This window comes from Notothenia coriiceps, unplaced genomic scaffold (assembly GCF_000735185.1).
Source record: "Notothenia coriiceps isolate Sejong01 unplaced genomic scaffold, NC01 NC01_scaffold00016293, whole genome shotgun sequence".
In the NCBI taxonomy this organism is placed as follows: domain Eukaryota; kingdom Metazoa; phylum Chordata; class Actinopteri; order Perciformes; family Nototheniidae; genus Notothenia; species Notothenia coriiceps.
The window spans coordinates 23,894-36,897 of NW_011348994.1; the positions used below are offsets into that span (position 1 = coordinate 23,894).

The 13,004-nt window shown below is 42.3% G+C and overlaps 1 protein-coding gene across 1 annotated transcript in view; it reads right to left on the reverse strand.

The window, feature by feature from the left end:
* Positions 1-704: 704 nt before the first annotated feature.
* The window catches only part of LOC104949497 (tensin-3-like), a 21,220-nt gene continuing 8,920 nt past the window's right edge, over positions 705-13,004 (reverse strand). Inside the window, exons 5-14 of the mRNA XM_010775860.1 lie at positions 11,679-11,743; positions 10,556-10,639; positions 9,016-9,128; positions 8,466-8,526; positions 8,215-8,290; positions 7,989-8,118; positions 7,671-7,736; positions 6,417-6,518; positions 804-2,009; positions 705-715 (exon numbers count right to left, since the gene is read on the reverse strand). Of these exons, the coding sequence (XP_010774162.1) occupies positions 705-715; positions 804-2,009; positions 6,417-6,518; positions 7,671-7,736; positions 7,989-8,118; positions 8,215-8,290; positions 8,466-8,526; positions 9,016-9,128; positions 10,556-10,639; positions 11,679-11,743 (1,914 nt within the window). The remainder of the gene's footprint in view (positions 716-803; positions 2,010-6,416; positions 6,519-7,670; positions 7,737-7,988; positions 8,119-8,214; positions 8,291-8,465; positions 8,527-9,015; positions 9,129-10,555; positions 10,640-11,678; positions 11,744-13,004) is intronic.

Here is a 13,004-nt window from a genome sequence, read left to right on the forward strand (position 1 = left end):
ACTTAAAGTGACATATCATTGACAAAAGAATCTGATTAGATGGAAGTGTGATGAACATTGTACTCAAATTCAGAAAGCATATAAGTGACGTTAAGCAACTTCAAATGAAATGAATGCTGTCTGTATTTGTGTTCTGATGTTGCTCACAACAAAAAGCAGTGTTACGGTCTGAGTGAAAGGTTAAGGAATTTGATTTATGTGTATTCTTCCCTATGCGATCTCTAAATCAAACATTGCGATACGGCAGTGTTCAGAGGTGCCGATGACAGCTGCTCTCCTTCTTTTCGTGTACCTTACTGATCCTCCAGTCAGATAGCTAAACAGACAAGTCTGAACGGGCGCTCTATCCTCAGATTCATACTGAAAACATCTGAAAGCCTGGCAACAACTCTGCTATTTCTGCCACTAAACCAGACCAGGTGGGAGAGGGAGAGGAGGTTAAGTTAACTCTGTATTGAACGGAGAAGAAAAGCTGATACTGTTGGAGAGGATCTACTCTGTTTTGGAACATTTCTAGATTGTTAGGCGTGTGGCGCAGTGGATTAATGCGCTGATAGCAAGTTCGAGTCCCACTGCAGTCAGCATGTCGTTGTGTCCCTGGGCAAGACACTTCACCCCAAATTGCTATAATATAAAAGCGTCTAACAAGTGACATGTAATGTAATGTTATCTAAATGATTTATAACGTATACTTTCGCCATGTTTCACAACTTCTCTGATTTCACACATTTCTTTTCATGACCACACTTACACCACATCATCATCATCACCACCACCACACCCAGACTGTCTGACTGTCTTACCTGTCTGCTGTGTGTTTTTCACGGTTGCTGTGGTATTATCGTTGAACCTGAGATTGATGCCATTCATGCATTTGGACACGGAGCCGTCTGTTGGCGTCCCACCGTTCCTCTTTATGGAGCCTGCATTGTTCGATTTTGGCATAAATGTGGGATCCAGGTCCATGATCAGTTGGTTGAGCTGGTCGATGGAGTTGTCAATGTCTATCGTTAGAGATTTGAACTCCTCATCGCGTTTGTTGTTGTTGTTATTGTTCATCGTAGCTTGCTCCTTGTGTGGCTCAGTGTTTCTCAGAGCATCTGTCGCCATGTCCCTAGTAGGGCCCTGTTTTTCCGTCGGCAGGCCTGCTTTGGGTGAACTGCTCCCTTGCTTGTTCCCTTGGTACCTTTCTGTTTCGTTTCCATCCTCGGGCATGTAGATAAACTGTTGTGCAGCGACCATCTGCTGCTGGCGAACCCAGGACTGAGTGGAATAACTCCCCTGTCTGTAGACGTGTTGTTTGGGCATTGGAGCCCCGCTGGGATTTGCGGAGACCACAGTGTTGCTCCTGGTGTTCAAACATCCCCTTTTAGTCTCAGCATAGGCTCTCTCATACTCCTCCATGTGGGGGGGTGCAGGGTGGTGGTGGAGATGATGCTGGATTTGGTTTTGCTGCTCCTCTCCTCCGGGACTCCCGAAACCATCTGACAGGAGGGAGTTCTGGCTGCTCTTGTGGCAGGAGGACGACAAGGTCCCTAAACTGTCCACACTGTGCAGATCGTGACCTGTAATGACCTCATCATCCAGGATGTCCGTTTCCCTCTCTCGGGGTCTGGTGACTCCGTTTATGTGCACCTGCGCCGGGACTATCTGCTGGATGCCCACTCTGGGGCCTTGATCCCCCATCTCCTCCAGTGAGGTATCCTCGAGACCAAAGCCACTCAAAAGGCGCTTCAGCTGGACCTTTTCCTGCTGGCTGGGGCCGTGGTTAGGCCTGATGGTGATGGTGTTGGTGTTGGTGTTGATGGCAGGTACAGGTGCGGGTCTGTCCGCCCACAGGGAAGTGCTAGACAGGCCCGAGTCACTGCTGACGGAGAGGGCGTGGTCGCTGTGGTCGGGGCTGGAGGTGGCGGAGGTCGTGCGGGCCCCTCTGCCCAGTGTCGCCTCTCCTCCGCTGGGGCTCCTCTTGTTAGCCGCCTTGTCCTGGGTTAGGCCTTGAGATCGTGGTGCTGCAAGATAGAAGAGATGCAGCGCTTCATACGGTCAGCTGGTATGTCAGCACACAGAGACACACAGACAGCAGACTCACACAGCACAAAACCACAAACCAAACAAGACTAACGTGCACAGTCATGTCATCCCATAACCTCCATCATTCAGAATCAGTTACTCACAAAGCTCAACACTTACAATCACACCTCACCTGACAAAGACAACATTATAAACAGAGCAATAATCAAACTACAAATACCAAGAACGTTATTACATTGACAGAGAAATATGTGACTCAATGTGTTAAACAGACATTAATAACAATCTGTGGTTATTTCAAGCAAAGATAAACCTATCATCATGCCATAATACCTCCCACCAGGCCACAATGTGAACTGCCAAGCTGCTAGTGAATGCAGCAGGCGGAGTCGACATAGGTGTTCCTCATGTTCAGGTAATACAATGGATGTTAAATCCTTTATTTGTCGCTACAAGAGTCCGGCGGCTGTGGATCTTCAGAGTCTGACCCCTGCATTCCTCACCCTGCTGTGATTAAGCCACTCTACTCCCTCTAGCCTGCCCCTTGACCCCCAGCATATGTCCAAACAGCCTCCTTAATCCTCAGAAGTGAAAACAAAAATAAAAAAAGTCAGTCATTTTGTAAAGGGTGAGTCAAATCCATCACAAAAGAAAACAACAAAAAATCAAGTTAAGCCCTGACTTATGCAAAATGAGGGTTTGAGCAGAACTGTGTGTGAGTAGCGTAGCCAAGTAAGAAAAAACGTTCTGCTTCACTGTCACTCTCTCCTCAACAAAAGAGAGCAGGAACATGACTCCGATGCTTCTCCCTCAATCTACCGCCTTAAGTACTTGCCTTTCAGTCAAAGTATGACTGGAGGATCTGAATAGCAGACATGCATGATAAAAGCTCCCCTTCCTCCTCCACTCCAAACGCTCCTGTATGTATGGCTTGCCCCCCCCCCCTTGCTCACACAAACACACTAGTTGAACCTGCATCCGGCCATGAGCAAACCTCTGCTCAGGCCTCCATGCAGGTCAGTTCCGCTGGGAGATTTCCAACGAATCCCTCTCGTAACATTCCCTTTGGCAAGGTGCAAGACAGACAGATGTTTTCCTTCTCCCTTAATGCTGGCCATCTCTCTCTCCCTCTGTCACACCTGTCATCGTCCTGCCTCCCTCTTCTTTTCCCTCCCCCTCATGGCCAACCATCTGTCTCAAGAAGAGAAATCTCTTACCTTTGCCACAACCACCAGGTAAGCACACAACGGAATTCCAGACTCTGATGAAACGCAACTTGCAGAGGAGAAGAGGCGGCGCAGACACACGAGAGCGGACATGGCTTCTAACCAGCAGATAATGGTCAGGGTCAAATGAAGAGATGCGAATAAGTTGGCCCCTGCTTTCTCTGCTGAGAAGGTGAGAGTGTTTGCACTCCACACAAGGGGGGACCTTGAGATCTCCAAATAAGGGCAGAGGAATGTAAACAAGTGAGGCGGGGTTTAGTGGTGGAGGCGGGCTCGCGGGAAGCAGTAACCCAACCTCTTGCCTTGCATAAGGGGACTACCCCACTGGGGAAAGAGGGGGAAAAAGGGAAGAAAGGAAAGAAAGAAAGAATGAGAGATGGCGGCCCAGAAAGGATCAGAGAGAGAAAACAACATTCCTGCAGCTCCAGACTTTTTTACTCTGTAAAAAGACACTTTTTAATTAAAGCAATCCTTGCCTTGTACTTGGAGCTCAGAAAAGCAGAAGCCAAGTTATTTTTTCCTCACTATTGTGTGTCATGAAATTGCATGCCTGACGTCCTGGTGAACAATAAGAGCAAGAAACAGATGTTCCCTCAACTCAATTATGGGGTTGGACAATTGTTTTAAAACTGTTTAACCTACCACTACCACTACCTTACACTGCCATTAACAAACCAATGCATGGTTAACCAAGTATGCGTTTAGTTTAAGAAATCAGTCAAACCATTTAGATGTAGCATTCATCAGGCTGGCTGTTGTGGTGAGGTCAGTCTTTGAATAATCCACCAATTACAGTGCAGTGAGCGGCGAAACCAGAACCTTTCTTCGTATAGCGGGAGGAGGTCTGCTTGTGTATGGATATGCAATTACCCAACCCTTCCCATTCATTCTCAGTTACTACCATCCCGCACCTCCTGAATGCCAAAACCCTGAGTCAAAAGCATAATCATGATCTTCATCATCCCTGTTTTTCTTCCGCCCAAGATTCTGCCCGTACTTCCGATGTGTAGAGGACCGCCCTCTGGGAAATATATTTCTCAAAATCCTTTGAACAATTTGTGCAGGACATTCTGTACAAACAGAAAGCTTTTGGAGGGAAAACTCCACTATGAGTAAAAATAGTGGTACCTTGTCATGCAGACACTTCTGAGATAACCATCGCTGAATATTCTGCCTCTACTTCAATACCATGAAGGTGAATGAACAATGAAAAATACATTACAAAATATCCAACATGAAGAATTATTAGCAGAAACAGTGTCTCAGTTACCCTAGAGACTTTGTTGGTTTCTCTTTTCGCGGTTTAAAATGTAACAAGTTTTTTATATTATAGGTTACTGTCAGTTGCTAGGTAAAGTTCATTACATTGACAATTTCCGTCCAGTCGTTTTTGTTAACAACGTTTGCCTGCAGCTGCGAGTGTTTAAAAGATATAGGCCTTTACGCACTGGCATACAGTAATGTGACAAAAGAGATACCAACTTCTATTGAAACTATGTTCATTATCTCTCTAATCAATTCTTGCCAAATGTATTATTGGATGATATTCTACAAATCTTGTCCTAATAACTCTCCTGTTTACTTTGACATAGACTATAAGTAGTCCCTATAGAAATTATTAAGAGAATTATGCCAGAAGTATGCAGTTTTTTAAATTAAAATCATCTCCATTGTCACAAACTATGACAAACACAAACTATTTGCATGGCCATATACTGCGACATGTAAGCAGAAAGAAAAATGTGCATGACCAATTACTTTTCAGCACACTGTTTTCATTTAATTATTTACTATCAAATGCTCATTTCTCCAGTCAGCCGCTGTAATCCAAGCTACACAAAGACAACCGCTTACTTTTACCTCAAACCTAGAAAAACCACCTATCTTTTAAAATGCACTATTACTTTACCATTCATTCACATGTGGGGAAAAGCACACACACACCGGTGATTGACAAAAAGCCATTAAAGCAAATTAGGTTTTCTTTTCAGGACCTTAGCACTACAGTGGCAACCGGTTTGTAGACTTCCTCCATCCTGACCAACCTCTGAGTGACAGCCTCTCAGAGTCAATCTGAGCCATGGTAAGTAGATGCAGAATTCCAACAAAGCTCCCAGTCTCCCGTCTCAGATGTCGTGTTTACATGAGAAAATAAAGGCTGCAAATATCCCACATGAATGCTTTGGAATCAAAGAAAGAAAAATAAATAAACACTCCTTTTTTCATTTCTTTGCTTTGATGACTTCTTAAATTTGAGTGTTTGGTTCTTTGATTGCATTCCCACAGTTGCATGTAAAATTATATATGGACGTGTTGGGGTATTTTTAATGAAAATTAAAAAATAAGCTCATTTAAAATCAAGCCGAACTGAGCTTATAAAAGCACTCAATGAAACTGGAAAAGGGTGGATCTGTATTTTAATGCTACCACCACGTCTCTCTATTCCGGGAGGTTGTTGTGAATTCTGTGGTCGAGTGGAGAGCAACAACCGCAGCTAGGACGGGACGCCCCGGCAGGGTGGTTCTATGTGTGTGTGTGTCTATGTGTGTCGCTAGTGAGAGTGTGTATTTGTGTGTGTGTTTGCGTGGGATGGTTAAAGCTTGCCTATTCATTTGATGTTACGACAAAAAATAAATCTCTTGAGAACTAATTGCTCTTCCCCTGAACCCAACATTCCCTGAATACAACACATCTCCTCCCTATCTTTCACAAAGAAACAACACAAAGGTAACTTTTAGTTTTCCGTCCCTTCCCATCATAAAATAATAGTTTCCACAGTGCCTGCCTAGGTTTTAGGACTCACTCATGAGTAATAACTTTGGTTAGCAACGCTTGCAACATAAACAAGGTTAGTGGTGACAGTGTGTGCATGTAAATTCAGTCACACTGCTGCTCCTAAATAACATGGAGCACAGGACCCGTCACACTCTGTTGTGTTTGTGTAACATAGAGAACACATTAAATACTAGAAAAGTAACCGAGAAAAAGAAAGGGAAGGAACTTCATTCATCTAAATAACGCTCTATGCATAATTCTTCCATTCATAAAACGCGCAAATGGTATTTTCCGTCAGGTAGAGTCTGATTCATTAGGCAGCCCTCTGCATTGTTATAAAGTATTGTGAGTCATGTAGAGTCATATGTGGTGTAATAACTGTACCTTCAACATCACAGATGTTCTGGTAGGAGTCCCAGCGGATTAGAGGATCTGCTGTGTTGTAGTCCACAATAACATCCGCCCCATTCTGCCACCTGTCGGCACCTGGACCCAAAAATAACATTAGTTTTGAAACTGTAGGTATTTTTTCTATGTAATGACAGTTAGTAGCACAATATACTATTCATCATTATTTTAAGGTAACATCTGTTTTGGCTCGAGGAGGATACAAGAGGGTGTGTCTAAACAGGACATTAAGGTGTAAATATTTAGGGTTGGGCAATAATTGGATATTATAAGCCCTCAGTAAAATGGTATTAGTATGGTCTGATCATAACTGTGCACTTCATATCAACCTTGACTTCTAACACAAAAAAAGGATTCTCTAGTTTGTTTGTTTATATTTTCAAGTACAAAGATTAGCAGGAAAAGTTATTTATTTTGGGGGAAAACACGTATTTACGTTCTTGATGAGAGTGAGTTGAGAACTTAAATTCCTTTTTACATGTCAGTGTGTTAAAAGGGGGTGGGTCAGTGTAGCTTAATGACTAAGGCAAAAAGAGGGAAACAGCTAGCCTGCTTCTCTCCTACGGTAATAATAAAATCAGCCTTTAGCACTAAAACAAGGTAAAACATTAAGATGTCAAGAAATCGTGTGATAAAACATTTGCATTTCTGTTTTTGTAAGGATTACAGAAACAATTATGTTTTTGTAAATTGGTGGTTGTTCTCCAGTCTCTATGCTAATCAGAAATATCTGTCCACTGCCTCTAGCATCACATTTAGAACTTAGAAAAGACAGTGGGAGATATATCAACTTTTTATGAAATTCTTGACAAGAAAGCGAATTTCGGAAGTAAACCTTTAAAATAAGAAATTAATCGGCTAATAACAACAAATTAGCTCCAAACACGTTTCATTCAAGGTTTTGCTTTCACCCCTGATGTTGTAGATTGAAATCGTATCCACATCATATTTTGGAGGGGCCCATACACAGACCCACACACCATAGTTCCACTCCAGTGGGGCTCTGGGGCAGCACATGCTGTGCTTTTTTACCTCTCTGTCAGCACACACTTCCCACTACATTTCCCCTCTGCAGCATTCCACATCCCTTCTCACCAGGGGGCAGAGGGGGAGGTACAGAGCAAAGGATAACATGAAGGGAGAAATGGAGAAAGTTCTTGGTGTGCTTTTCCAAATACCTCTCCCTGTAGCCGCTTTTAATAAAAACAACTTGAAGGGTTAGAAATCTACCTGGGATTTTCTCTGGTCCCTCGGAGAAGACCAGCTCCACTTTACCATAATCTGCAAATCTGGGATCTGGAATGTAAGCACACAGGAATGCTATTAGTGGGGCTTTTCAGAAGTGAAAGGATGAATGGTGTTGTCTGCAAGTATGATACTCTCAGTACACGTAACATGTTTTGGAAAGCAAGATTATTGGTCTCAAAGCACGAGGTCTAAATGAAACCCAGACTGAGCCCTTCAGGTGCTGCGTGGAGCAGAGAAGTCCCCGTAGACCTACGGCAGCATGTTGAGACCTGCTCTCAGGGTATTTTTTCTTGAGTCTACCTTTGTTGGCAGTCTCCATGTCCTCCTTTTCAAACATCAGGTTGTAGCCCTGCACTGCTCCCGTGTGGAACTGCATCCGGAAAATGACTTCACGTTCTGAGGTGACGGCACTCTTGTGATAGCATTTAATCTGCAAAAGAAAACACAAAATATTGGGATTACTAAAAATCTAAAACTGATGTTGGAAACTCTGAGAAGGCATGTTGTTTTTGGTTTTTATTCGTACCATAATGTCTCCTTTTAGAAGCTGGGCGGGCTCCAGGGTGATGCATACACGGTCTCTGTGGCCCGGACCAATGTGACTGAACGAAAAACAACAGAGAAGTGAGTCAAAGTTAGCCAGAGTGTGGAAGCAATCACTCATATTTAAAGAAAGCAGTGACTCTGAATATAATCTGCATTAAAGTAAATAAAACAGAACATTGGTTAGATGTTTTCCGATTGTCAAGTTACTGTACCACTGTGTAAGCCACTTACTAGATTCCAGATGAATACACTGCTTGCATTCCCTGGTAAACCTTCATGTAGGGACGACAAACTGTAGAGAAAAAAAGATACATTAAATAAAAACATAAAAGATAAGTGCACTGATACTATGGCCTAAAGACCTCTGATAGGTAAGATAATCAAGAGTGCCTTCTCGTGTTGTTTTGCCCACAGCATGTGTGATAAGCTGTTGTTGTGAGAAAGGGATTTAATGTCCACGATGTGACGAACACCTCTGTTGTTTCAGTGAAAATAGTGAAAATAGCAATTTGCATGCAAACATGGATGTGAATTCCCATGAGTTTACTGGGAACCCATAAACACATTGTTCTCTCCTGTCTTGTTTATGTAAGTGCCTCTATCTGTCTGAGCATGCATGTGTGTTGGAAAAAACTATAAAGTACAGATAAGTCTCCATCTTGTTTACTGCTCTGGCTCTGAAGTGGTTGTGTCTGGGTTCTTTTATGCCGTCATGGTGGCAGCGACTGTATTTTCATTTGGAGTAGCAGCTGTGTGTAGTGATAAACAAAATGAGTCTAACCTCCAGTGGCGTCGAAGTTTGGGATCCCGTGAAGAATGACGCAGTGCAGGAACAAGGGTGAGGCATTGATCTTCATGGATCCACTTAGAAGACTGTTGAGGATCCAAACATACCTGACATGGACGCAGAAAGGTGGATGTTAATATTGTGCAGGACTATTGTCAGTATTCCTATGGTCAACATTCAAGAGTATCAGTTCAAAATGTGTCAAGAAGTCCCCTTTTTTTTTTTAAACACATCTGCTTACCAAAACAGTGCAAATATTAGACTGCATTTAGACTTAACTGAGGCCGATGTTTTAGACAGCTGCTCCTGTTAAAATGATACTACAAAGCAACAGGAATGCTCCTAACTACTGAAACACAGGGCCAAGATATACAGGCTTTTAATCCCTAGTATGGGTCAATCTCCACTAACACTGGATACTGTATTTTCCAATATGCAAATTAATTATGTATTTTCGTAAGACCATCCCTGACTGGCAAATGTCCACATTTTCAGAGACAAGCTTGTAATTTGTGGGTCACAATTTATCAAAAAAGGTTATCTCCAAGCATGAACTGGAGATTATGACTCAGGGGATACATGTAATGATCTAATCAGAGTGTCAGTGGTTTGATGTCAGTGTCCTTGGGGAAGATATCTAACCCCAAGTTGTTTCTGATGGCATACTGTCTACTGATTAAAGTGTATGTACAACGCTTTGGATAAAAGTGTTAGATATCTGACATGTGATGTAATGTGACTATCATATAATTGGGGTTGTTTTCCTCAGACTTAACAATAGTTAAACATTTTCGAAAGTACTCTTATTTGCTTTAAAATTAGATGAAAGATGAAGACTGTTCATGTTGAATACAAAGCTAGGCAGAAGCTTAATATTCTAGCAGTTAGTATTTCCCTCAAAATCCTTATGCTAAACTAAGCTAATCGGCTGCTGGCTGTAGCTTTATATGTAATGTACAAACATCAGAAGGGTATTGATCTTCTCATCTAGCTCTCGGCAAGAAATGGATCATTGATACAGTTCCTTTAAAACACCACTTAACATTTGAGGAAACATGTTTATATTCTTCAAACAAAGCAATGCAAAAAGTATCATCTATGTTTTGGTACTTTAAGGAAAAGAAATCAGCACTGGTGTAAGACAGTTAGAAGGTTAGCCAGACATTATAATTGGTCTCATCTGTCCATGTTGTTATTGCTGAACCTCACTTAAACTTGGGGACGAGACAGTTTCGAAGGACTGGAATTAAAAATAATTGGGAAACCAGTTCTACATAAGAGCTATCACTGTGAGATTCAAAGTGGTACACAGGGTTAGGATTACACCACCTCCCCATGGGGTCTCATTCTCATTACAATGATCCCCAATGAGTGAAAAAGTAGATTAACAGCAGTGGGACATGCATATTTGTATTGAATCAGGTGGGTCTGTGACATGAATGTGTTTTGTCAACAAAGCACGAGTCAAACTACACACATATACAGTAAACGCATGCTGCTATGAAGAAGGGCGTGTTCGAGTTTTGGGTCTTACCGTTTCTGCGAGGGTGTCATCAAAGCTGAGACCTTATCATCGTAGTATTTCCTCATCGCAAAGCGGTCCAACGCCTGATCAGCACTTTGAGGGAGACAGTGAGACACATTAAGCACTTTAGGTAATTATGACTCAAGAGAGAGATTACACTTTGCTGCTCTATAATTTGAATGGTAGTAACCCTAACTTAAATTAGGACAAAACAGACACACACAGCAACACACACTCACACATATATACAAATGCTTAATGGACAAGAGTGAAAGTAACCGGAGAGACAGGGGATTCCAGCAGAGAGGAAGAGAATGCCAGCCTTAAGTAAACACGGAGGGGGAGAGGAGGACAGAGAGAGGCCAGAGTGTGTGCACAGCCCTGCTATTCAGTCAGACCTAAAACCAACAGGCTCTGGAGCCTTTTCACCACAGCTCTGTTTCTCTCTCGTCGAGCCTCTCCCTTTCCTCCCCACACCCCCACAAATCTATTCCATTGTAAATCTGCCTCATTGTTTTCCTATCTTTTCCTCTTTCTATTTTGCCCTCTGTCTTTCGCATTTGCCTTACTTTCCCGGTCTTCCTCAAACACTAAGGGAAGCCGAGGCTAAATCGAAGGTGAATGTGTGCTAATGCCACAGTGACTGCTGTGTGCAGAGAGGATCTACACAGCGGTAAAACACCAGGCAGCCTCTCCTAACGTTTGCTGCGTATCTTTACTTTGAGGATTAGGGAAGGACAATGGTTTGAAAATTTGAATCGGTTTTCTTCACGATGAATAGATTTCATGAAACTGACACTGTGGCCAGGAGCTGTTACAGTGACTAACATGTTTCAATGCTGATTCATGCAATTCAATATGGGGTGAATCATGGCTTAAATTGTGTGGTTTTCTTTTGAATTTTTTTAACTTTTCTTTGACTCACACTATGACCCTAAATCCGAGTAGCTAAAAAATGAGCTGTGGTTGGGTAATGACATTTTTTGTGGTCTCTACAGAATGAGTCTTCAGAAACTGTTGTGTGTTGTTGTGACAACAATGAGTCAGCACATTCTTTTATGATAGATCCTGACTTAAGAGCAAACATTTATAGCAACATTACAAGAAAACTGTGACTCGTTGTGGTGGTTACCTGGCTGATATGTCAGTGAAATGCACAAAGGATGAGATGACAACACCGATTCGACCCTTGCCGCCCTGAAGAAAGAAGAGAGAGATGATTCACTACACATGCAGCACTTTGTCACTTACTGTTGTGAGTGATAGGATTATACATTGTCTGGGAACATTTCCACCACAACATACACATGTTTTTTTTGCAAAAATTAGAACATCATTGTTGTTTTTCCATGATATCTGTTAGTCTATATCTGTGACATGGCCAGCTTAGAGAAAAAAAGTCACATATTTCTCTCCACCAATCTTGATTTAGCATTTTTTATTAAGGTTCAAGGTAAGTTTATAGCACATTTTAAGACTCATGCCCCTTTCACACCAACGCGGTTCCAGGGCCGGTTCGGAGCTAGAGCCTGAAAAGCACAGTTTTTTCCTGTTCACACCGCAGCGGAGTCGCCTCTAAGCTCCGAAAACCGGTGCTTTTCAAGCACCAACATTTTTTCGCTCTAGAAGCAAGAACCGCATACGTCACACTTACGTTGGGGACAGGGGCGGGATCAACCTCCTGAACAACAACAAAAAGCATGCGTTTTATCCAGTTTGTACACAAAGCAAACAGAGCAAAACAAAAACAAGTAGCGCTTCAATACAATCGGCCATTGTTGTTGTTTGTTTATGAAGCAGGCACGTAAACGGTTACGTCATGACGCAATGACACAGCACCACTCGGGCTCTGGGCGGTGCGAACAAAGCGGGGGCTGAAAAAATGGTTCCGAACCAGAAAAGCTCCAGCACGGAGCTAGAAAACAGGAAACACAAAAACAACCAAAAAAGATCATTCATAAAAGTGATAAAATACTGGCTGCAGCTAAAAGTGCAATGATAAGGCACGGTTAAAGGATCTCACGTTAGGCTGCGTTAAAAAGAAAGATTTTTAACCTCGATTTAAAAGAACCCAGGGTTGGGGCGGACCTCAGAATTTCAGGCAGTTTGTATTAGAATATGATGTCATGAATACTGAAAGTCATAGAGAAATACTTAAAATATTAGGTTTTTAGGGCAAAAGAGCAACAAAATAGACTTCAGAAATATGTTATGACAAAACATTTAAAATAATATCAAATTTTGAGAGATTGCTTGATTAACTAGAGAATGCAATTCCTGAAGAAATTGCTAGTGGGAATGCTTTATGCTGAAAAGCTGACGCTAAACTGCTATGCTGAAATGTAATGTGTGAGAAAAAAGTGAATCATTTAGATTGAAATGATACATGAACAATGGGGGCTTTAATGTGTGATGAGAGAAGAAAAGAAAGTAAAAAGGCTTGGAAAAGCATTTGAGT